At 41.4% G+C, this 25,609-nt stretch overlaps 1 protein-coding gene across 1 annotated transcript in view; it reads left to right on the top strand.

The window, feature by feature from the left end:
- slc49a4 (solute carrier family 49 member 4) overlaps positions 1-19,384 on the top strand; it is a 70,358-nt gene extending 50,974 nt beyond the window's left edge. The window contains exons 7-9 of the mRNA XM_042494088.2: positions 665-792; positions 5,054-5,236; positions 16,827-19,384. Of these exons, the coding sequence (XP_042350022.1) occupies positions 665-792; positions 5,054-5,236; positions 16,827-16,942 (427 nt within the window). The 3' untranslated portion in view covers positions 16,943-19,384. The remainder of the gene's footprint in view (positions 1-664; positions 793-5,053; positions 5,237-16,826) is intronic.
- Positions 19,385-25,609: the final 6,225 nt, after the last annotated feature.

The following is a 25,609-nucleotide window of genomic DNA, read 5'->3' as shown; positions in this document are numbered from 1 at the left end:
ATGAGGCTTTAGAAAGGGCTACAAAGAGAAACCGCAATGCTCAAGAGGGAGACTTTGGGAATGGCCTGGTGGCTTGTCTTCCACAATATATTACAATGTGCATCTCAAGTCCGCCTGCTTAGCTGGTGAGACAAATTGAATCAACTCTCGTAGTAGTGTCTCTGCTTGTGTAATGACAAGTACAACTGACGCTCCCGGAAACAAGTGGGAGAAGGAAATGATCTAGCCTTTCTCTGAAACAATGCATGTCTCCAGTAATTGATTATGACACAAGTCACAGAGGAAGCCAACATCTAGAAACTGCAGAGCCGCTGGTTGTGCTTATAAAAGATGCCTTCTTGTTTCTGAAGCAGCTGTCTTAACTCACTTCAGTGATTTTGTCTTCCCGCTGTATTTCAGGATCTGTATCTTGTTGTGCTCTGCCTCAGTGTTTCATTCTTCCTTCCCGAGGAAAAAGGTAACGCCTGCACACTCACTCCATGCCACACAAGTTTATTTAGGACAACGCTTCAATCCTGCTTGGATCTTCAGTGTGACAGGGAGTAAGTGTGCAGGCGTTACCTTTTTCCTCACATGCACTGTTTTTTGATAGCCTTGCACCTATGTGATGTGAGTATAAGTACCCTCTTTAAACTTACTCCTCCCTCCTCCCACACACTCCCAGGTTTGCAGACTCCATTCGGGGGATGCTGAAGCTGATCCTGGTGCTGATGCTGGCCGGAGCCTCGCTGTCCTCTACCTGGTTCACACTAACCTGCCTGAGCAGATACACTCACCTCCCCGCCACTGCAGGTGGGTCCTCAGCAGCGTCACTGTCAAGGTGACATTGCATGCAGACAGTGCAGCGCAACAACCCAGAGCCAAAATTAATTCAGTGAGCTGCCCATCTGAGTTGATGACAGGGTGTTTGCAGGTCATAAAGCTGAATTTGTGAGGTCTAAATTGCTAAAAACATTTAATCGAATTTCATTTATCCATCTTTTAATGTAATTTTGTGAAATAGATTCAAGCTCTTCCACTTTAAAATCTGCATTTCTCAAGTTACAAATTTTGAAATCTACCACTGAACACACTACTTTACTTTCACCTGTTGGCAAAATGTAGATTTAGCCAACCTTTATCAGGTGAGAGACACTGCACTACAGAGCTTCAGTGTTAGGTCAGAGAGAGCGCGATGAGCCGCCAACTGCTTGTCGTTATGACACTTTTCAGTTGGTAAAGTTAAAAAATAAAAACCTTGAACACTTTTTGGTACCATACTTTGTGTCCAGTGTTCTGAATCATTCTGTTATATTTCGTTGTGCGTCTGAAATGTAAAGTGTCGTCATTATGACAGATGTTGAAAATCACCTGCTCTCTGCTGCAGAAACAGCTCCACTCGGGCTGAGCTGTGGGGGGCTCGCGTGTTTGCGTTCCGGTGCTGCTCACAACGACGCAGAAATGGCTGGACTCAGTCAATAAACTCATTAATAACTGTCGGGTAAAATGATCATTCCTGTCAGTGTGTGTGACAGATAGAGCAGCAGGATCACCAACACTGAAATGGAATTTGCCCTCTGCAAAAAAAGGAATATCTGAATGCCTAAATTGAAAACTGAATACCGACCCAATAAACGTATATTTAAATAGCCAAATATCTGGCTCCAGCCCTTAAACAAACACAGTTTTAAATGCAGTGTTTGCCACTAAAATACACTGTTTATCTTTAGAGGAGGAAGCTGTTGTACACTGTTCACCCAGTATGGGTGTGAAAACCCTCAAACACCCTGAAAGCTTAAAGTTGCCTCTTCTAGCTTCTGTTTACAGAGCACAGTAGCTCCACAGAGCCAAAACGCTAAAAAAATGCAATGCAATGTATATTTGGTACATATCCAGCATAAGCAATGCATTAGTCAACATCGATGATAAACCCGTTTGGACATTGGTGCATATTGCTGTCTTTTCCAAAGCCAAACCCATAAGCATACCAGCATGTTGTTAAGAGCCACTGACTCTCGCCACCATCATCCATCATCATTCTCCAGACGCTGGCACTGCTCTCTTTCTGTCTCACGTCCTCTCATCCCAGACGCTGGCAGTCTGCAGCGGCCAGGCTCCAACCTCGTTCATCCACCTGGCATTTCATACGAGAGGGTGGTGTGATACCGCAACACAATCTGCCAGAACACCTCATTATCTCAGTGTGGGGCGGCCAGTGGCACACACACAGATCAGTGTAATCTGAACGATATCTTTCTGTGAGCAAGTGACCAGTCGTTTGTTAAAATGATTTGCGAAGACGTCGTCTGTGGGGTCTGTCAGACTTTGCTATGTGTTTCTGTTTTGCTGTGGTCCACTCTAAAATCCTTGACATCCTTCATGCTGTCTGTCCTAAGCCCCTCTCCAGCTTTACATTTTACACAGACCTCGTTATGGTCCCAGCTCAGAGGAGAGACCACAGTCCGCCTTTCCGTGATTGGACATTACATACAGAACAGCAAGGTGGCATAACAACACCATATTCCCACATTGAACAGACAGTGTTAAAGCAGCTACTGTGATTTGAGGCTCTAGCTAAATTTAGCTACATAAACTTGAACTCGAAGCTGCAGCTGAGAGCTTTTGGCTCTGTTTCTGCACAAGGCCAAACTGTTATCACTGCAGGATTCTCTGCCATTGAATCAGGCTTTCACCATCACCATGACGTGCACGCCCATCAGCATTTGTAGAGCAGCCAATAGGAACGCCCTCTCTCTGAAGTGACCTTTGATTGGTCAAAGTCTCCTGATACAGGCTAGATTTTCTAAAGCCTGAAAACCGAAGAGGAGGTGCAAAAGTCTAGTTTTCTCTCTTGAATTCCAAGGTTCAAGACATTCAAGGTTTATTATGGGATTCCCAGTTTGCTGACATTTACGGCCGCTGTTTTTCTTTTTTCAATTAGCTGTTAATTGCTTACGGCAAAGAACTGCAAAAAGTTGCAAAACAGCAATCATTAATTCCAGCTCTATATGCATATCTAGCCCTCATTTGTAGTACGACCCCCAACATAATTTCTTGGGGAAAAAAACGTGTCCTCTTCAGGCCAACAAGATACATCCCATGTTCCCCTGCTGCTGCACTCGCCACGTGTTCCCGTCCTTGGAGGGGATCTCCTCCTGCCCTCTGGGGATCGGTGGCAGATAACCTAATTCAATAACGTGACGGGGAAAGTGCAGCGGTTGAAGCGCTCTTAAGTGTTTGATATCAGTGCTTCATTAGGGCCGAATAAAGACAAGCAGGGAGGAAGGCAGCCGTTGATGGCTGCATGAGTGGCTCCTGGGCTCCCCGTCACAGGCAGGCAGGCGGGTGGGCGAGGGCCCTCTGAGGCGCCGTGATTAAAGGGACGTGCCGGCTAATGGGGAGCTCATTTGGACCAATCTGCTGTGATAAGGGAGATGGAGGGTGCCGTGATGCTCCAGAGGTGATGGCTTAATCTCACTGCACATCCACTCTAATACGCATTCACACATTTCACTTTATGTCCCGGCCAAAGGCCTGCAGCTGAGACGAAACCATGAGCTCGCCAAACGTACTGAACACTGCTTACACATGAACACAAACGGCTGACCATGACAGCATGCTGTATGTCAGTGATACCAAACTTACGGCCCACGGGCTAAATGTTTTCCCCAATAGGGTGGCGGGTGGCCCCCAAACCATTTTCTAATTCAAAATAAAAAATAATATGATTCACACTGGGATTTGTTTTTGTATTTTTAGTAGACATAAGGTGCCAGAATGCATAAAGAAGCATCAAAATAGAGATTATTTATCAAAAAAATGGCAGTGTAAGATCCGCCACACCCCCTGACAGAGGTCCTTGCTAAGCCCCTAATGTCCTAAAATCTGAAATCGTAGAAACTTCCTTAAATTCTAGAAATGTCCTAAAATCCTTAAAAATGTCCTAAAATCCTTAAAAATGTCCTAAAATCATAAGAATGTCCTTAAATCCAAGAAATGTCCTAAAAGCCTAGAGAATCCCAAAAATCTGACAAATGTCCTGAAATTTTATAAATGTCTTAAAATCCTACAAATGTCCAAAAATCCAAGTTATGGCCTTAAATCTTACGAATCTGCTAAAATCCTAGAAATGTCGCCCGTATGATTCTGTCCAGGATTTAGCTAAGTTTTGTAAATCAGGGCACCCGTTGGCTCAGTGGATAGAGCAGGCGTCCCATGTACAGTGGTTGTGTCCTTGCCGTTGTGGCCGTGGGTTTGATTCTGGCCTTGCTCCTTTGCTGCATGTTGTCCCCTCTCTCTCTCTTCCCCTTTCCTGCTAAGCTTCCCTATCGATCAAAGGCATATAAGCCCAAAAAATTCAACTTAAAAAAACTTTTTGCGAATAAAAGGATATTACATTTCCTGATACCCTGTTGGAAACTTTTATTGAACCTTTAATGAAACCTTTATTTTCCCACAGAATGTTAGTTTAGCTTGTGCTTATCTTCATCTTTTACTTGATGTTTAAGGATGTGTACTTTTAAAAACTTCTACCTAGCTAGCAGACAGTGTTGATTTCCTCATCCTGAGCCATTTGCAGCCGTACACCAACACCCTCCAATGCCAACCAGAAAAAAACACCACTAACACTTGCAAAATAGACATAAGAGCATAAATTCAGCTCAAGTTTAACCGAGCTGACAGAGAGGAAACGTCCACATCGACCAAGTTCAACATGTGATGCTGCAGACGAGGTGAAACGATGATAGCTGTGGCTGGAATATGAGATGATGTTTTGATTGCAAACTGTGTTTTTCCATCCCTGCAATATTTTGGGTTTTGTGTCTAGTAAATTGCCTCCTTAAGGGACGGCAGTCTAAATGAAATGTTTCATTGTGAGGGTTCAACATAAATCTGTGCAGCTGAGAACAAATGATACAATAAAAAGCTTTAGACGGTGGCATAAATCACTACTACTGGTCCATAAACTTGACCAGTATGCCATCTCTTTCAAAAGAGTCACTCAGATGGATTTTGCACCTTATTATATCGCAGTTCCTAATTAAACTTTAACTTATTGTTTTTTTATTTGCAGCCATCCTGTACACCTCCTGCATCCTGGTGGGGATCTTCATCAACAGCAGCGTGCCAATATTCTTCGAGCTCTTCATCGAGACCGTGTACCCGGTCCCTGAAGGCATCACCTGTGGAGTGGTCACTTTCCTGGGGAACCTGGTCACCGGGCTGCTCCTCTTCTTCCTCACTTTTTACTGTAAAGGTAAGAAAATAAGAAAGAAAACAAGGTCAGTGACCTTTGACTTGTTTATTTTATTTTATTTGCTTGAAAAGGGAAACAGCATAATAATGAACATCAGTAAAAAATACAAATAGAAATATGCCAGAGTTATTGGGACTGCTAATTTATACCAGCAGGTAACAGACAATAGAAATATAAAGAAAAAGGGGAGGGGGGGGTGTTGGCGCTAAATTTCAAGAAATTCCCTCATGGCGTTCTTGAGATATCTTCAACTGAATGTGCCAGGCAGACAACCTGAACACATAATGCCCGCGCCTCGGCTATGAGGAAACAATATATGAAACAATATGTGATGAAACTCCCGTTGCTGTAAAGCTCCTTTAAAATATAAATGCTCTTGTTTGTTCATTTTCTGTACCCACTAGTGCCTATTCATTGTCACGGGGGATGGATAACACCACTTAAATATTTCTTTTGTGTTTATTGTCGATGAAAAACTCTCAACTCTCTGACGTTTTTGCTCCTTTCAGAAGCTTTTTGTCCCCCTGCAGGTTTCTCCCACCCTCCCAAAAGCCACAGGCTCCTTTGTTTTCAAAAAATCTATTTCAAGTCCCCGTAGATGCTGCCGATAAAAGGCGGACGGTGGTAAAATGAGGTTACAGTGCAATTGACACAATCAGCACAAAGAAAGAAAAACTCCCTGATGTAATTCAGCCTCACATTTATCTCTGAGTTGGCTGTAAAGTTTGATATAAAGATTTCGGCCCACAGCAGAGAGTACAGCGTGTCGCCTGCCTCCACCCGCGTTCACAGGAGAGAGCGAAATCACAAGTAAACGGAGCTCAATCATCCATGTAAGCGCCGGCATGTGCGAGAGCTTTTTCTTGTGTGTATGTTGGTGTTTCGCTCAGCTCCACTCTGATCTTTGCCCATCTGTCTTCGGTTTCATTAACCTTCCCTCTAAGTTTGGCTACATCGCAGCTCCAATCAGCTGGAATGACGGATCCATCTCTGATACGCACTCCGTCTTCCCTGTTTGTTTGAGTATATATAAACATTTTCACACCCTCATAAATATTCACGAGCTTCATCCTCCTCTGCCAAGTCCGTCTGATTGCTACGAGGCTACTGACAGCTGCTGCCTGACAACTGTATCTTGATCCTGCCGTCTGGGTTGCGTTGCCGGTGCAGGTGGATATTATTATTGTTTGACCTGAACAGCCGCGGGGCCCAGAGGCTCTCTGCCCACTAACAAGCATGACAGCCAGGGCACCAAACCAGCTTGTCCTGTCGAAAACAACAGAAAAACAGTATTCACATGACATGTACCCGAACATGGAGGCCACAGCTTTTGTTATTTTCATCATGGATTTATCTGTTGATCATATTGATTAAATTAGGGCTGCAGCTACTGATTATTAGGTGTATTTCCACTGCGAAACCTCAGGGTAAAACCTAGGAGGCGGGAATATTTACAGACCTCGTAATCTGTCTTGGAATTGATGTAATAATTATGCAGTAACAGTTTTGATCATGATCATGGCGCAGTAGTGTATCATGGTCTGGAGCTCTGCAAAAGCCAGACTTTGTGTGTGTGTGTGTGTGTGTGTGTGTGTGTGTGTGTGTGTGTGTGTGTGTGTGTGTGTGTGTGTGTGTGTGTGAGAGAGAGCTGTTGGAGAGAGCGAGAAAACCAAAATGGCGGTGGCTCATAAAAACGACACGACACTCTATAGATGATGTAGTCATGTATATTGCACGTGGAACAAGCCATGATGCCAAGAGTATATTCAATATATTGCCCACCCCAAATCATTCTTCATCTTCTTCTTCTGCTGGGTTTCATGCTGAGTTCATGTGATGTCGGAAGGTCGTAGTGTCCGAGTTGGGAATTTCCGACTTTGCTGTGTTTATGTGCTTTGAGGTTGTAAAGTGGGAACAACATGGAAGCTACAAAGACGATAGGCTGCATTTTAATGCTAAGAGCGTTAAAAAAAATAGGTTTAAAGCTATTTCCATATGTGAATTAATAAAAAGGTTTCTTACCACTGACCAAACATTCGCTTGACTAAACCCTGGACAGAGTTACACAAAAGGTCCCTTTTCAGTGACCTAAAACACAGTTTATTAGTCGACAATAAACCGAAACAAATAGAAAAGGATACAGTTCAAATATCCCCATGTATGTGTGGACAAGGGCTGAATAAGTTAAACATGAGTTGGAAACATTGAGACTGAAGGTGGAAGGAAGTTGAGTGCATTAGTTTAATTTAGTTTCCACAGTAAAAAGGACAGCAGCTGAGGGATTTAACTCAAACTGTTTGAAAACTGCAGTCCAGATGACAAGCCATGTATTTTTAAATCTCTGAGCTGATAGTGTGTCAGTGCGGTGATAAATCATGGATAAGACAGCGATATGTACCAGGTGTGGATAGACAGAGTTATGGGTAGATAGAGCAGCTGCAGGTGAACACACACACACACACACACACACACACACACACACACACGGACGCACACACACACAATCACAGGAGTAGCACTCATAAAGAATACATGATGTATCCTCTGCTCGACACTTCTTTCGCCTGTGCTGAATGATGGACTACTGGGTGTGAAGGTGTGTGTGCTTGTTTTTGTGCACAAACGTGTGTGTGTGTGTGTGTGTGTGTGTGTGTGTGGGTGAGCTGAGGTGTGTGTGTGATGTGCTGGGATGATTCCTGACAAGTTCCCTGCGACAGTCGGAGAGAAGATCAAGCCGAGATGATGGAGGCTTTTGCTGCTGTTCTTTTGTTCACTTCCCACCCTGAAGTCGTCTAACAGAGCGAAATGCACAATGCTTTCTTGTCAGAAAGTTCACACTGCTGCAGGCATTGTAATGTGAGCTTGCAGATAACTACCAGAGTGGTAGATTGCCACCAACTATCTGCATAGAGTAACTGTAAAGTCGTTGCAGTTCCTTTTACATCGGGAGGCAATACAGCAGTAATATCATGATATAACAGCCCGTTCTCACTCTGAAACTTTGCGCCGCCTTGTTAGTGCTTTTGGTGTGTGAGCGAGATGCCAGAAGTCACCTTCCACGTCCAACCGAAACACAGCTGGACAGGGTCAGATGAGAGTGTGCTCGGACAGAACCGGTGGCGTCATCATGATACGTTGGCAGAGGGCGGTTGAGAATGCAATGCGCACTGGCAACTTTGACTTTATTTGTCAAAATGTGTCGCCACACTGAGGCGGTAATAGAGACTGTTTGATTAATTTGGACTAGGCTTTTGTCTGAAGTTTTACGGTATCCGGTTTATCCTACACACTGGACCTTTAAGAGCCAAAATGCTACTAATATGCAGGCTATTAAGCAACTAGTTAATGGTGAATATGTGTACCTCAATATGAAGTGTTTCCAGATACCGAATGTGTCTCTGGCATGGCATAGAGGACAGATTTTCAGAGTTTTAACCACGTTGACTCTGCGTCTCCTCTGAAAACTGACCTGGATGTTAAAACAGTGAGAAAGTAGTGTTTGGAGATCAGCTGTGTTCTCTCCTGAAGAGATCACTCCTGTGAAGATTAATTTGATTATTATGTAAATTCCCTTTGGAAGTATTCTAGCGGGCCGTCTCATTACTCTAATTTCCTCTCTGTAGTCCCATAATGGCTGCAGCAAATAATATGCAGACTTCAAAACTGATGAATCTTGCATGAGCCTCGTCTTTTCGAAACCCTTCCACCTCCCGATATTGAAAATTGGCAGACCTGGCCTTCAAAGATTTCCATCTATTTCCAGTTTACAGTTCATTTTAGGGTTTTCCTTTTGGCTGCCCACTGCCTCGTTATGCATTCTGAATTATGGCTCCCTTTGCCCGCGGGCGGAGAGGCATTTATGAATTTACCTCCTTGTCCATTTTAACATCCCCGAGAGGCCGGTCGTGGTTCAGTGAGCCCTACATGGCCTCTTGACTCTGTTGTCCTGTTTTAAAAATCCCCAAAGTCTCTGAACCATGTGACTCAGAAACATGAATGGAGCCTCCGGGCAATATATCGGCGCTTGTCGCTCTTTTTCAATTTCATCTGCTGTGTGTTTGTGTCATTTAGCGCGGCTCATCGGATGGAATACAAAGCAGCAGAGAGGTATTGTGGAGCAAAGGAGCCTCAAAGGTTTTGTAGAGGAAGAGGAGGAAGATGAGGGAGGGGATGGCATTGAGTTTCCGTTCCCTCTGCATGGTGGTGGTGGGGGTGGGGACAGAGAAATAATTGCAGCAGTTCTTTAGTCCTGAGATTTTTTTCCCTTTTCTGCTAACTTTTGCATTCTCGTCAGAAGTGAGAATGTCTTTGCCGGCAAACTTTTTCAACCCCCCATAAAGACTGTGGAGGTGTTTTAAAAAAACAAACAGGCTGTCTTTGTAGAGCTCCGTCACTCCTGAGAGAATAAAAGCCCTTTTCATTTGTTTTTGAGAGAGTGTTGAATCATACGTGAGAAGCAACATTGACAGAGTAAATGAAGAGCGGCACATTAACTCAGTTTTTGGCAATCATCAGGAATAATTCGTGTCTGCTCGCCAACCTGTCGATCTGCTGCAGAATTACTCAACGTGCTTTGTTTGGGGGACACTTTTACAAAATGACAGAGGCCAGAGGCCAGTCACAGCAGCCCAATACATGTTTCCAGGATTTTAGGACATTTGTAGGATTGTAGGTAGGGGTGCACGAGTTTTTACCGCTATGATGATATATAACAACTAATTTGGCCGATAACCGATATTGATATATCCACTTTTTTACCAACCCAATTTTAGTGATAGTCAAGTCTCGTCTGTAGTTTACTTAACATCATATTATGCACACTGTTATCGTGATGGCACAGCAGCAGATGGAGACATGAAATACAACACTTCTCAGTGTATGTTATATTCATTCATTGTGCAAAATAAGAAAAACACTTCAACTCAGGGTTTGCACATGTTCACTTTATATATATATATATATATATATATATATATATATATATGTGTGTGTGTGCCAATATTATCAGGCATCCCTAAATTTAGGATGTTTCTAGGATCTTTGGCCTGTTCTCAGATATAAGGATGTTTCTCAGAATTAAGGACATTTCTAGGATTTTAGGACCTTTCTAGGATAACGGATTGCTGTGCAATTATTTTTACTTTTGTGCTGTCCCTGTGAAAATAGACAATAATTTTAAGCCATTGGGGGTTTTGGCTAGGACCTTTTTGTTTTGGTTTGGCATTTCTTCCTCTATTGATAGGACAGCTTGAGATAGACAGGACAGGTAGAAGAGAGAAGGGGGGATGATGCAGCAGAGGGCAGACTCAAACCTGGGCCACTGCAGAAGCCTTACCCATATGGGGCGCACACCTTACCAGGTGAGCTAGTGGCCGCCCCCACTGGCACATTTTTGATAAACAAGCTCTATTGTGAGTGTGTTCCCTGTGTGAATCGCTTTATTGTTATTGTGACTTAGAAAATGGTTGGGGAACTATTTGGTACCTTATCAGGGCCAGTTTTGGCCTGTAGGCCATAAGTTGAGTATAACTGATCAGTAAATATTTCTGCGTGCATCTTAATGACAAAGTGGTCCCCTGTGTGATGGATGATCTTTACACAAAGCTGGTTTGTGAGTCCTGAGGTGTGACCCTGGTCTTCTTGAGCAAAGGCCGCAGCCATAAAGGAGGATGGAGCTGCATTCATTATAACGCCGCATTGACCTCAATTAAGACTGATTAAGGCCATAAGATGGCTGTCGGCACACGTCTCCGTCTTCATCTGTAGCACCAATGTGCTGACGGAGGCAGCTACAGTAATAGGCTGTTAATATGATGAACTGTCACACTGTTCACACTGACGTCCTCTGAATATGATAATACAGCCACAGTGAACCTGCTGGAGTTAATGGCACCGCTGATGGATTGAATACTCGTTTGTGGCTGATGTCCAGATGTCACGGTTCAGTTAAAACTTAAACACAGCAGGCTGAAACGCTCAGCGTCCTCAGCCGTCATGGTTTATTCCTGCCTCGCCCTATTTTTGTACTTTTTTTATCCATTTTTTTCTGTTTACTTAATAATTAGAGCATAAAATTTGAGAATATCTGTTTAATACTTAATACTTTTGATGATATGCAGCAACAGATAGCACTGGAATTAAATATAGAATTTAAAGTCAGAGAGTTATGCATTATCGCTATTGACGGATTGCAAATGTGCAAAAATCCTTCCTGTGTCGTAGTTGCATTAAAGCCGTTGATCCTACCCGACGCCAACCACAACTGCTATTATTATTAATCATACCTCCACTATAGCACATGTGATTTTTATCGCCACATACATAAACTACAATGTTTGAATGCATATGCATGCTATCATAAATTACATTTTTTTATATTTATGTGTATTACTTTTGTTATTGTTACAATTATTGTTGCTGTGCATTTCTACGCCTCTCCCTCCCTCTCTCTCTCTCTCTCCTGTGAATCATTTATCATATACTACTGTAATTTTTATTGTTCTTTACAACATCTATTGCACGTTTGTCCATCTCAGAACAGGGATCTCTCCTCAGTCGCTCTTCCTGAGGTTTCTACCTTTTCTGTTCTCCCCATTAAAAGTTTTTTGGGGAGAATTTTTCCGTAGTCGATGTGAGCATCTGAGGACAGAGCGATGCCGTAAGCTGTACAGCCCTCTGAGGCAAATTGTGTTTTGTGATAATGGGCTCTGTAAATAAAATATAATTGAATTTAACTTAACTTGAAGCAATTTCGGTTGACTGAGGGGTGTCCGACTAATGATTTGAATCTCCAACTTTCAAGGGGCAGCCCCACAGGGCCACGTTATATTTATGTAAGAATGTTTTTATGAGTATCTTCCTCGTAGTCATGACCTTCTGTGCAGTAATAGGTGACTACTAACCCTAACATGACCTCTTTGCCCTAACTATAAGTGTGTCCGCCCTTCTTTGATGTGATGAGTACTAGCCAATCACAGCATTTTGGGACTGGACTAGACAAAACACTGGGGGGAAAAAAAGGTGTGCGTCAGGATTACTGTGCACAAATTTGGTAAAATGGTGGGAAAAGAAGGACAAAAAAAGAGAATGCAGAACTTCACTTCACTTTCTTCCTCTTCAGCAACTTTATTATCAGCCGTTCAGATAACTCTGCAAAGTGCCCCAACAATCAACATGAAAGCCTCATCATGAAATTAATTAAAGCAAGCAGAAGTTAAAAAGTATAGGAAGATTATGAGGAAGGATTTAAAGATTCCAGTGATTTTATTAGTCCAAGCTTCAGTAGTCCAGTCACCTTTTAGTGCTCAGACTTTATTAACAGGAAGCTGTGGCTGCTCACTGTATTATAGGAAGTTTTTAGACTCGCATCACAGCTCGAGCCAACCGTATCCGTCCTTTAAACAGAGATCATTAAAATCTAATAGTCAACTTTAAAGCAAACCCGTGAACTGAGGAGCCTCTAGAAATCAGCACAAAGTGACGTCTTTCCTCTCTCCTTCCTTTTATCTCGTGCGCTCTAATCTTCTCTCTTCATCCCCTCTCCTCCTCCTCAGTCCCATTCCTGTCTGCTTCCAAACTTTAACTGTTCCCTCCAAACTTTGCTCCAGCCGTGTCCTTAGAGATCAGAGCAGAGCAATTGAGCTGCTTGTCCATTTTTATCACATAAACCCAATTGAATTACCACAATTACCAAGCTCCCCATTAGCATTCGTTAAAGGCTGCATGCCCAAAACACAGACTGTGTGTCTCCAACTTTAAATGGACGAGACTTAGTAGGGCGCACACGTGAGCAAGCGAGACGAAGCTAGACGGAGAAGACGGCAGGTCAGATAAACACAACTCCATTAACCCGCCTCCACACCGGGTCTCCTGCTGTCCGGCTCACACACTCCTGATTAATGAGGCTGCTTCAGGAGTCTCAACACCTCGCCGCAAACACCCTCGCACAATCCCTCACCTCCTCTCAAGCCCTTTCTCCTCCTCCTTTTTGCATCCATTTATCCTTTGCTTTCATCTTCACACCTCTTACCCTTCATTCTTTCTCCTTGTGCAAGCGGTGAGGGATCGCACTTACAAACGTTTCTGGCAAAACTCTTAATTTACCAAAAAGAGGCAGCAGAGTGCAGTTCAAGCTTGGATGGATTACTGAACAGGCTGACCGGGCTCAGGCCCAGGGGCCCAAAGTGTCTGGGTCCCCCTGGCTTTCACCTGTAAAATGTCACCTAATTTAACACATAACAACCAGCAAGAGGCCCGAAATAACCTCAAAGAGACACAAAACAACCACAAAGAGACAGAAAATGACAAAAACGGTTTAGGAATTTCTCACTAAACCTGTAGACATAGCAAATCATCTTTCAATAGTTATTTCATTACCAAGATAGACAAGTTAAAAAGCCCACTGCAGCCAAATAGTAAAGAGTTATCGTCGAGATTAATAGATCATCTTATGAAAGACAAAAAGTGTAGCTTTGAATTCGAGAAAGTAATTGCTGCTGAAGTTGAATTGATGTTAATGAACTGATGGAATAAACCACTTGGGGTTGACAATTTGATGGGAAGCTGCTTAAGCCCAAAGCTTTGTTAATTGCTCCAATGGCAACACATATTAATCAAAGTCTCACTGTAAATGTATGTCCACAAGCATGGAAAATATCCAAAGTGATCCCAATACCGAAAAATAAAAAGTTGCCGTTCTCAGAATCCAATAGTCGACCTATAAGTCTGTTACCAATTTTGAGTAAAATAATGGAAAGAACTGTCTATGAACAGATTCATTCTTAGTTTCCTAACAATAATTTAATTCCTAATTAAACTGTTCTTCAGTACAGATATACACAAGTATTCCACAAGGCACTCTGCTGGGGTTGATTTAATTTACCATAATCCAAAACTACATCATGTCAATGTACAGTACTATACGGAGAATTTACTCCCGAATCATATCACACAACAAAATAATGTATATGGCTTAAAAAAATGCTAAAGAGTACTGTTTAACAAGAAACTTCAGTAATTAATAGATGAGCTGGTATTCCAGGGGCAATCTGTTAATTTATGTTAAATAATGACATTTATCTGTTAGATGATGATAGATTCAGTCGTCTGTTTTCTTTGTGTTTATGTGAAACTGTCATTGTTACATTGTTTTGTTTTATTTAAAGTGGATGTGTACAGTGATGTGTTATGTCAGTGGATGTGATGAGTAGTGTGAATGTGTAACTTTATATTGTCATTATGTAAATTGCATAGACCCCAGGAAGAATAGCTTCTGCTTATGCTGAAGCTAATGGAGATCTAAATAAACAAACAAACAAAGGAACTGCAAAGTGACGAAATATCTACAAAAACTGGAAAAAAAAAAAACACAAAGAGACACACAATGACTACAAAGAGACACACATTGGCCACAGAGAGATGCATAATAACTACAAAGTCTTGTGTCTTGCTGATGTGTAGTAGAGGTCACGGGGCCCTTTGCATATCTGTGCCCAGGGGCCCATTGTCTCATAATCTGCTCATGAGTCAGAGCGCCCGTCTCTTCATGATCAGGTCCCCTGACCCCGGCGAGGGAGGCTAATTGACGATATTATGAAAAGCCGGCTGATTGGAATCGAAGTGGAGCCGTTGTCAGCTGAGTCACATTGTGCTGGCAGAGCCCTGGGGCCTCCGCCGCCTGTTACGACCTGGTTTCTCTATATTTAGTCTGGCTCGTTATCAGGAGCCGAGCAGCTGCCTGCTGCCACCACATCCTCCGCCCTGGCCGAGAAGTTGGCCCTCGCCGCGGAACGTAGATTCCGCTTAACGTCTCTGTCAGGACAAAAGTCCTCAAGCACCTCCGTGGCGTCGAGGCGGTCGGCTTCACAGCGAGGACCACTTAATGCATTTGAAAGAAGGGGCGTATTGATTTCGGTTTTGTCCAGGCATGTTCGTGCAGGCTGCATGGCGAAAATCTGAGCGCGCGCCTCACGGAGGCTGAACAAGAAGAAGAGGTTATTTGTCTGATGAGTTAAGATGCCGACGGTTCAGTGCAGCTGCAAGCCTCCCATCTGCCCTCCAGATTCAGCATTACTGCAGACAGCCAGAGCGCCTCTCCTGTGGTTAATGGAGCCTGAACAGAGCTGAGAAAATAGAACACCTCATTCGGCTCCATGTTTGGGTTCAAGTGTAGGTCAATGATAATGGCGAACGCTGCCAATATCAGTGAATTATTCAAGATGATTGTGATAGACAGGCTGCTCGTATTTCTTGTATGGTATGTTAGGAATTCCTATTGATTAGCCATTTGTCCCATAGGATACTCATAAATTATTCAGTGTCACTTCATACTTACTCTAAGTTAGGCGTCTGGATGTACGTAGATGGCTCATATGTTTTGATAAAGGGACTTGGGGTGGTGTGTTGTGGTCTGTCTCTTAGCACTGAGGCGAGGTCAGTGGGTTTTTTTTCTGTTAAGATTTTGAGCCAATATACAGTAATCTTTCTAACTGATCGTATGTGCATTAATCCACAATGACTTCACCTGCAGAGGGAGCTGAATGTTATGTTCAAATGCATTGTCCTTATTTATACATCAGTAGGCAGGTTTTCATTAGAGATTTGCTCAAAACTTAAGCGATATTTTTGTAATGTCGATAAAATCAAAAAATATACTTTGCACATCTATATCATGGGACAGGTGCATAGGAGAGCAATATGTCAAGGGCTGCAACAATGAATTGATAAAATCAATTATAATCGATTATTAAATGTGTTGGCAACGCATAAAATTATCAATTCGTTGTGTGGCGTGATTATTACTCACTTCTCTAGCAGAGCTCCTGAGGAGCGCCTCTGCTGCGTGTCAGCGGCAGCACAACTAGAGAAACGAGGCTCGCCGATTTTTTATGCGTGACATGCGTGTTTGTCAGCAGAAATAGACAGTTAAGATGGTGTTTTGGAGATTATATTGACTCTGTACCACTTTTTACTGCAGTTTAAAAGTCTCTCTCGGTCACAGAGATGAAGAAATACAAAGACGGCTGTTTTACGCCGACATCCCTTTCAAAACAAAAGTCCTCTGATAGCGTCTCTGGACAGAATCCCATCATCTGTTTTCAAAATAATTGTTAGTTGCAGCCCTAAATATGTCCATCAGAAATTTAACAGGTAAACACCCACACACTGTCCAACTTGCAAGAAGACTTTCACCATCTGAGGGGACGTTCAAACTTGTGCATTTATAGAACAGCCATCAGAAACTCCTCTCTCTGAAATGACGTGTGATTGGTCAGTCTCCCATTACAGTCTAGATTCTCTAAAACCTGAAAACTGAGCCAAGAAAAGGTGCAGAAGTCTAGTTTTCTCTCAGACCACTTGAATTACAATATGCTCAAGGTGTATTATGGGACTTTTTTGGCCAATGAAGCCAAAATAAAACTGCCTACCCCACCTTTAACAGAGTCAAAGACTCTCAGTCATCTACCTGCCTTCACCTGCTGAAGAAGACCTCTGCAATCTAACTCAAACATCTCTGTCTCTGTCTCTGTCTCTGTCTCTGTCTCTCTCTCTCTCTGTCTCTGTCTCTGTCTCTCTCTCTTTTCTCATTCAGAGCTGTCGTGGTTGAACTGGTGTCTAACCGGCTCCTGTCTCTTCAGCCTCGTCCTCATCCTCTTCTTCAGGGAGTCTTACGATCGCCTCTACCTGGACGTCTTTGTCTCCGTGTGACACTGGAGGACAAAAAAAAAAGAAAATACGGTATCTTAATAATAATAAAGGACTGAATAATTTTTCTTGCACAAAGAAGAGTGGAAAAGGAGAAGAAGGGAAAGTGGAAAGACCACACTTAAGATTTTAGGATGTATATAATGGTAACGGTGGTGATGGGCTGCTGTCGCACGGCCGCAGACAAGATGCCACGCCGATGTTTACTCTTTATACGTGATCGACTCAATGCCATATGACTGTTTAACACATCGTCACCTGTTTTTATTCGTCAGTCTTTGTTTGTGTGTGAACAAACTTTTGTGAACGGTTTAATTCTCTTAACCAGGCGCGGCATGACGGACTGTTAGTAAATGTTGTTTACAGATAATATTTAAAGTTGTTCTCAGTGTCGCCCCAGTGTGGCCGCTCGGCTCACCCTCCTGGATCGCATTTCAACACTCAAGCGTCGGCTCCTGCCGAGGAAGTAAGGGGCGGTAACTGCTGAGTCAGGGCTAAATGAGGGACCTCGTGGTGTCTTCGTGCTGCGACTCGCTGGGGAGGCTAAGTGACCTGTGATACTATCACTGAGAGGCAGGTACTCATATTATGTTTTATCGCCCTCTCAAGATGAATATTATGCAAAAATTATCTACCAAATTGACAACTGGACGCCGGCCAGAGAGTGGAGTTGGAAAAACTTGCGCTTTTAAGAACTGTTACATCGTCACATTTCAGGAGTTGTTCAGCTTATTTATGGGGAATTATGTTCATTTACAGGAGATTTGCTTTTTAATCTAACTCTAATGTTTTTTAAAAGGTTTTTTTTTCTCAGTTGCTTGCCAGTATTTATTGGAAATGTCTCAACACTAACACAGTTAACACCCAGTTTCACTGAAACAGGATGTTCGGTTACGATTTCATCAACAGCTGAGGCACACTGAGGGGGATTGTTTTACTATTTACACACTGTAAAATCTCACAAGCTGATTTCACTTAAAATAATTCTGGAATCTGATTGCCTTGAAATAGGAACACAAAAACAATTACTAATCTTAATTTATGTTTACTTTTTATCAAGTTGTGACTCAAAATGTAGTTGTATTTCCTGAATTTTGTGAACTTGTTGCAACTTAAAAATGAAAAGTGAAATAACTTCTACTCTAACTTCTAAAACTTTCTAAGTTTTCGCAACTTCAATTAACTTGGTTTACTGAAGTTGCTAAGAAAGATTGATTTAATTAAACTCATTTTTAAATTACAACAATTTCACAAAATCAAGTAAATATAATTACATTTTAAATAAGCTTAACAATAAGTTATAAAGTAAACATTTATTAAAGACTAATACACTGTAAAATCTGACAAGTTGACATTTTACTTAAAATAATCAAGGTGTGAAGTTGTTGAAACTTAAACATGACAAGTTTAATTAAATCAATCTTTTTAGGTTTTAGCAACTTCAGTAAACTGAGTTTACTCGGCTATATGTCTGTATTCTGCTGGTTTCAAATTAGTCAGTTGTATTTGCTTATACATGTTAAGAAAACAGAACTCGCAGATCTCCTGACTTCATTATTGGCAAAATTATCTTCATCATGATCAAGTTAAATCAGACTAACTTGGTTTATTTAAGTTCATTTTACTTGTCATTTCTAAGAGTTGCAAAATTAAATAAGTTTAGCTACATTTCAAGTGAAATTAATACTTGGGTATAAAGTAAACATAAATTAAGATATATTGTTACATTTACATTACTTTATTTTAAGAAAGATTAACGTGTCAGATTTTACAGCGCAGACATGAGGATTATGACGTAATTGGCGAGCAGTTCCTCCTCCAAAGCACCAGCAGGTGTCTCTGCGCCAACTGAGAGTCTAAAAAATGAACCTGAAGGGAAAAAAAAGCTGACGTTTTTATATATACAATTTTTTTTTTTTTTTTGGCTTCCTTGACTGATAAAACCGGAGCTATGACAAAAAAAAACAGCTCCACATCTTGAGGGACTCAACCACAAAGAAACACATCAAGGCGAAAAGAAAAACATCTGTCACTTGCAGACAAAGTTTTTCTCTAACTTGTCAATGACTTCTCTTTGTGTCTTTGTCTCGCGCAGCAGCTAAAGAAGTGTTTTAATGCGTTCTCTTCTGGGGTTCGACGAGGCTCTGTAATGTGTTTCCTGGTGCTTGTTATTTTTTATTTTTTACTCTCCTTGTACAGAAAAGGTTGTCTTTTACCTTTTGACGTGTTGCCTTAATTGCCCAGTGCTGTGCGTTCAGCCTCCCTCTCCTCCACACTGTGACTCTTTTATCTGTATATATTGTTAAAGGTCATGTTCTTCTGTCCAGCAGCACACACTCTGTGGTTTCCCGGGCTTTGGGTTATAAATGTCCTCGTTCTGTGGAAAGGAAAAATGTGACTGTTGAATATTTCCAGCACCTTATTAAAATAAACATTTTAAGATTCCTGTTGTTCTCCTGGTTTTAACAGGCGAATTGAAGGCTATTAAAAATGTGTCTCTGACATCTTTTAGCTGTTTGACAGCAGTTTGTGATGTTTACTGTGCTGAACTGTATCTGTTTGCTTGTTTGTTTGTTTGTTTGTTTGTTTCTACTGTGTGTTCACTGCCCTTCAACCTGCTGCATTTCTTTAGTCCAACATTAGTGGTCTTCTTTATCTACCGAAGCCTTTTACTTACCTTACATTAAGAAACATTAACCCTTTGAAACCTGAGCAAACTGATTTGATTTCTTCAAAAACACAGAAATAAGGGAATTAGCAACTTAAGAAATTGTCCCAAAATTAGCAAGAAATTAGTTAAGTGTTACAAAAAAAAATAAATTACCTGAAAATGTGCAAAAATCCTCAGAAAAAATAGTTTAAAAAAAAGCAAGGGAATGGCCAGAAAAAAAGTGCTAAGATTTTTAAATAAAACAAATGGTATAATAATATAAATATTCCCACTGTAACATTGTTTTATACATTACATTAAAATAATAATTATTTTTTAACAGTTACATGTTTTGTACATTTTCCTAGTTTTTTGCTAATTTTCTTTCTCTCTTTTTTAAGATTATTTTCTTAGCACCTTTTTTTTTTAAATTTCTTTGCAATTTTCATGCAAAGTTGCTGATTAATCTTTTTTCCACTATGTTTTTGACAGAAATCAAACCAATTTGCTCGGGTTTCAAATTTTAACAGCTTGTGAAAAGGAATCTGATATTGAACCAGGTTTCAAAGTTTAAAATGTATATATATATATATATATAAATGTATAGCACTGAAGTCAGGTTGTATGAGGTATTTATCCATCATCACTGTATTACATAGAGTAGATGTTGATCAGCACGCTTCCAGTTTGGAAAAAAACAGCATGAGTACCATGAAAGCTAGCAAACCGTGGACAGTCAGCAACAAAACTCAATTTAGCCACCTAAAAAACATAAAGTGTATGCAGTATTTTCAGTATTTTCATGTCTCTACTTTAATGTCAGACAGCGATTTCCAACAGTGAATATAATCACTTCGCTCTTGTGTCATTATCCAGCTGCTGCTTCTCCATATTGGGGGCATGCTGACACATTTACCGCAGGTAATACACTCACTATGGATAAATACCTCATACAGCCACACTTGAAAAATTCAACCCTCAATGTTGAGTCATTCAAACACTCATGAAGCTCTATGTGTGTACTTTTACCTCTAGTTACTTTTGCAACAAGTATGTTTGAGTACAGAGCCAGAAGAAGCTGATTCACTCTTCAGATATATTTAGACTGAAACTTAGAAAAGTGGTTTGCTTCCATCATCACAGTTGAGCTCCTCACTCAGAGCTCTCGCAGCTGTTGTCATGAACGCTTGTACATCCTCATGTCGGCTCAAACTAACTCTCCTGTCATTTCAGACCCCCCCCACCGCTGTGCAGTGTCACCCCCCTTTCCCACATTCCCCATCACCTGACCTTTCCCGCCTACCTGCTCACCTTTCCCCACTTTCCCCATCAATCCTGCAGCATGTAAACCGCCTCATTCCCATTCACTCTTTGCCAGATTGTCTTTTGTGCTTCCAGCTGAGCTCTCAGCCTTCTGCTCTGCCTGCCTGACTTGCCAGTTTGATGCCCTGCCTACCCATCCGCTGCCTGACCCCTTTGGACAGGACGGCCTGTTTCGTCTGCTTCCCTGGACGTTTGCCTCGTCTTTCACAACAGGTACATGTGACGTTTTTCCCGGACCTGCTCGTCTCTGAGTCACGCACCTGGGTGAAAGCCTTTTCTCTGCTTAACCGTCACAGCAGCGGTGGATTTTGGTGCAGGATTTGCTTCCTCTACAGCAGGGGTTCTCAACTTGATTTTCTTGGGGGGCCACTTTTGTAAAGACAGAAGGCCAGGTGGCCAGTCGCAGCAGTGTCATACATGGTTCGCAGATTTAAGGATGTTTCTGGAATTTAAAGGACGTTTCTAGGATTTGGGCATGTTTCTAAGCTTGTAGGACATTTCGAAGATTTGAAGACGTTTCTTGGATTTTGGGGCTGTTTCTAGCATTTTAGGACATTTATAAGATTTTAGAATGTTTCTAGGCTTAGGACATCTCTGACTTCAGTATAATTTTAGGATTTTAGCACATTACTTGGATTTTAGGACACAGGATTTCAGGATGTTTCTTGGATTTTGAAACATTTCTAGGATTTAAGGACATTTCCATGATTTTAGGATGTTTCTAGGATTTTAGCAGATTTTTCAACTTTTAGCTAGTTTTAGGATTTAAGGGCATTTTTTAGGTTGTTTCTAGTATTTTGGGATATTTTTTTACATTAGGAGTTTAGCAAGGACCTCAGTCTGGGGATGCAGGAGATTCTCCACTAACACTGGCTTTTTTTTATAAACAAGCTCTGTTTTTATGCACTCTGGCACCTTATGAAAACTAAAAGTGCAAAAACAATTCCCAGTGTGAATCAATATATTTTTCTATAGTGAATAGAGTCTGTGAAAATGTTGTTACTTATTATGGATTCCTGTCATAATGTCTGTTAAACACATTTGAAAGTCTAGAAAGACACCTTCGCTATATTATATGTTATTAATGAATCTGTGGAAACACAGAAATACATCAACAAAAGGTCGGGTCTTTAATGTATGAAGTTTTAAAGAATCATGTATTTACAGGCTACACGTAGCTGAATGTGCACAAGGGTCACTCTGAGACATTTGAGTAGCTGTTTCTGCACAACTTTTACATTTTTCATCCCAACCGGCCTCCTGACCAGCATTGAATTAACCAATCGACTTGCTTAACGCTCCTCTGCAACCTCCGTTTACCCTGTAAATCCTTCTGTGCTTAGATTCACAGAAATGTTTATGTGAATGTTCAGAGAAAATATTCAGAAAAATGGGACTCTTTTCTGTTGTTTTGCAAATGTGTGAAGCTGAAAATGGACAAGGCTGGATTCTTAGTATTTTCGCTGATTGAAAGGTTGCTCTGCTGATTTATATTCGGGTCTGTCACAACCCGTGTGGGGTGTGGGGAGTGCGTGCAGATTAATGATGCTCAGGGGCCCCCATGCTGGCAGAGCCATGAGCAAAAATACACCGTCATCGATGATGGGTGAGGAGTTCGGCTGCTAACCGCACCGGGGTCGCCTTAAGAGAAGAAAGTGTGCATCAGCTCTGGAGATTTCAGTCAGCACAAACTACCAGTGACAGCTGTCCGAGGCATTTTTATTTAAGATTACATTGAACACAATAAGAAAACATGATAATTTACCTTTGTCCAATACTTATTTTTACTGAATAGAGCTTGAACACATCACTCCGCTTAAAGCTGCCCTGTCTAATAAAGGGAAACATCCCCAAAAAATTATCTTGAATAATAAAAGTTGAATAATGTTGCTTTTATAGAACAGCCAATGGAAAGTCCTCTCTCACTGTTACTCAATAGACTCCAGTCACAGGCTAGATTTTCTAAAGCCTGAAAACAGAGCCAAGAGGAGGCGCAGATGTCTTGTTTTTTTTGTCAGACTTCTTGAATTTCATTAAACTCAAAGTTTATTATGGGATTTTTGCAGAATGATGCTAAAATAAATCTGCCTACCCCAGCTTTGAGGACATGTCAGTTGATTTTACATCAACAGAAGGTTGTTTTTTTTTAACTTTTGGATCAGACTGTCCCTTTAAGGAGCAGATTACATCACACTCTGGTGGGGCTTGAACTCATTCGCTGTGTTATTTTGGCAGCACAGTAATGTTCTTGCACATTGTCCCAACGCAGGAGCAGAGGAAGCTCTCTGAGGACACCTGCTTTCTACGAAATCCCTCCGTTTCCTACTTCTGTCTTTTTGGGATATAAATCAGGATGAACATGCATGACCTGCAGGCATGACATCACTGTTTTTTAACCCTCCGTTAAGTGCCTGCATGTACGGACCCCTCCCCCTGGTGGCCCAGCTGGGATGAGCTCATACTCCGTTGCTGGCGAGGAACGAGCGTCTCTGGGGCGACTCTGCATGCAACAGACTGCTCAAGTCCTCAGTCTGGTTCCAATTAGCATCAGTGTGTGTGTGAACATAAAGATGAATTTCGCCTCGTTTATAATATTATTCTGTCCATGATCTTTTGAACTGGTGCCATTCAAACTGGCAGGAACTCCCGACCTAAGCCAGGACTTTTGTCAGGAGTCAAGTCCAGAATGACAGCAAGAAAAACGTGTGGAAATGAATTTGCGATCTGCGATCAGAAAGGTTTTAGGTCAGGCGTCCCTCAAATTATTGCCTGGCATTTGTAAACCAGGACCTGCGGGGATTTGAAATGAATCCACTGTTGGTTTAGGGTGATCTGAGCTGTCACACACATTCATCACCAATACCAACAGCGAAAGAAACCAAGCTTTATTTTGGCTTTTCGGTTATTTATTGACAGTCAGTTTATTGACACAGTTTCAACTTTTTCCGTCTCTTCCAGCGTCTGTCCCCTCTGTATCATAATACAGACAAAAAGGCTATTCCAGCACACAAATGAACAATGTAAACCTGCCAGAAGAGTAAACAGACTGCAGTTATTAATTGATACATTTTATCATGGGTGTGTTTGTTTGTTTGTAGTGTTTGAAATCCAAGAAACGGTCCCAAGGGTAGGTTGTTGAGTTGCTTCGAGTGGTTGTCAGCCAAACACTCGGAGCTGTTTATGTATTGTTTTTAAATGAGACTTTATAATGAATTTGTAATGGTCGTGGCATTATTCGGCCCTGGAGGATTTAAATTCACAAAAAAAACGATCTCATAAATCAGCCTTGTCATTCTGCAACAAAATCTATATGCACAACCTGGTTTATTATTCCGTCCTTTTGGTAGAAAGCTACGAGATGCAAATACACAAACCTATTCCAATGCGATTCACTTGTTTTATCGAGGGATGAATCAATTGGATCTTCAAGTGAGTCTAAGCCAATATTCACTTGTTGAAGTTTTTAACATGCAATTATTTTCTGCAGCTCAGTCTCTCAATCAAAACATTAAAATGTAATTTCGGTATTGCAGTCAGTTTCTCCTGGTTAGAAGAGTTTTTTATTGTTCAGGAGGTTTTTACTGGGAGTGAATTATCTGCAGAGGTCTCTTCCTCTCCAAAACAAACACTGAGTGACAGTAATTAATGTATGATAATTCCCTTATTTACTATCAATAAGCACTAAAAAACTTTTAGTTAATGGTGTAGTAGATGTCCTAGAATATGGACATGCAGAATTAATTAAGTGCTTTTAAAATGACTAATTAAAGGCTCAAATTAAGGTGGGTTTAGTGGCATCTAGAAGTGTGGATTGCATATTGTAACCAGCTGAAACTTCTCCCAGTTAGAATTCCTTCAGTTTTAATTATTTGGGAGGTTTTTACCAGGAGCCGAATTATTCACAGTTGTCTCTTCCTCCCCAAAACAAATGAACCTGGTGATTTAAACCAGTAAAAACACTTAATAAAGCAGTTTCACATTAAAAATCTGTGTTTCTCAAATGGTGTTTGGCACGTCAGGGGCTGCTCAGCTTCTTTCCGTAATAATTTAAGATTCAAACGTCCAATGACAAAAATCATTCAGTGTGTAGAATTTAGGAGTATTTATCTATAGAAATAAAAGATATTAGAATAAGTATGTTTTCTCTACAGCAGCACGGTGGCGTTGTGGTTAGCACTGTTGCCTCACAGCACAAGGGTCCTTGGTTCAAAGCCTGGTTGGAACAGGGTTCGGTCTGTTGGCGGGGGCCCTTCTGTGCAGTTTGCATGTTGCATGGAGTTTGTCTGCATGGGTTCTCTCCAGGGACATGCAGGTCAGGTTGATTGGTGACTCTAAATTGCCCTTAGGTGTGACTGTAAGATTGGATTGTCTATCTGTATGTATCATCCCTGCGATAGTCTGGTAACCTGTCCAGGGTGTCTTTTTACGATTTTTTCATATTTTGTGTTTTAGCTGTTTAAATCATTGGCTTTTTTTGCTCCGGAGAGGAAGAGATAATTTGGCTCCCGGTAAAAAAAACTCCTGATCATCTGGATGTTAAGAAATCTGAGAAATAAGTCAAGGACACTTTCTCCTTCATGCCAAACAGAATTGGTGAAACACAGATTTGTAACATGAAACAGCTTTATTCAGTGATTTTACTGATTTATATCACCTGGTTTGTTTCTTTTGAGGAGGAGACCTCTGTGGATAATTGC

The sequence above is a fragment of the Plectropomus leopardus genome, chromosome 10 (genome assembly GCF_026936395.1).
Source record: "Plectropomus leopardus strain MGB_pleo_1.0 chromosome 10, ASM2693639v1, whole genome shotgun sequence".
Classification (NCBI taxonomy): Eukaryota; Metazoa; Chordata; class Actinopteri; order Perciformes; family Serranidae; genus Plectropomus; species Plectropomus leopardus.
Note: the sequence above shows the minus strand (reverse complement) of the source record. Positions and strands in the feature narration are given on the sequence as shown.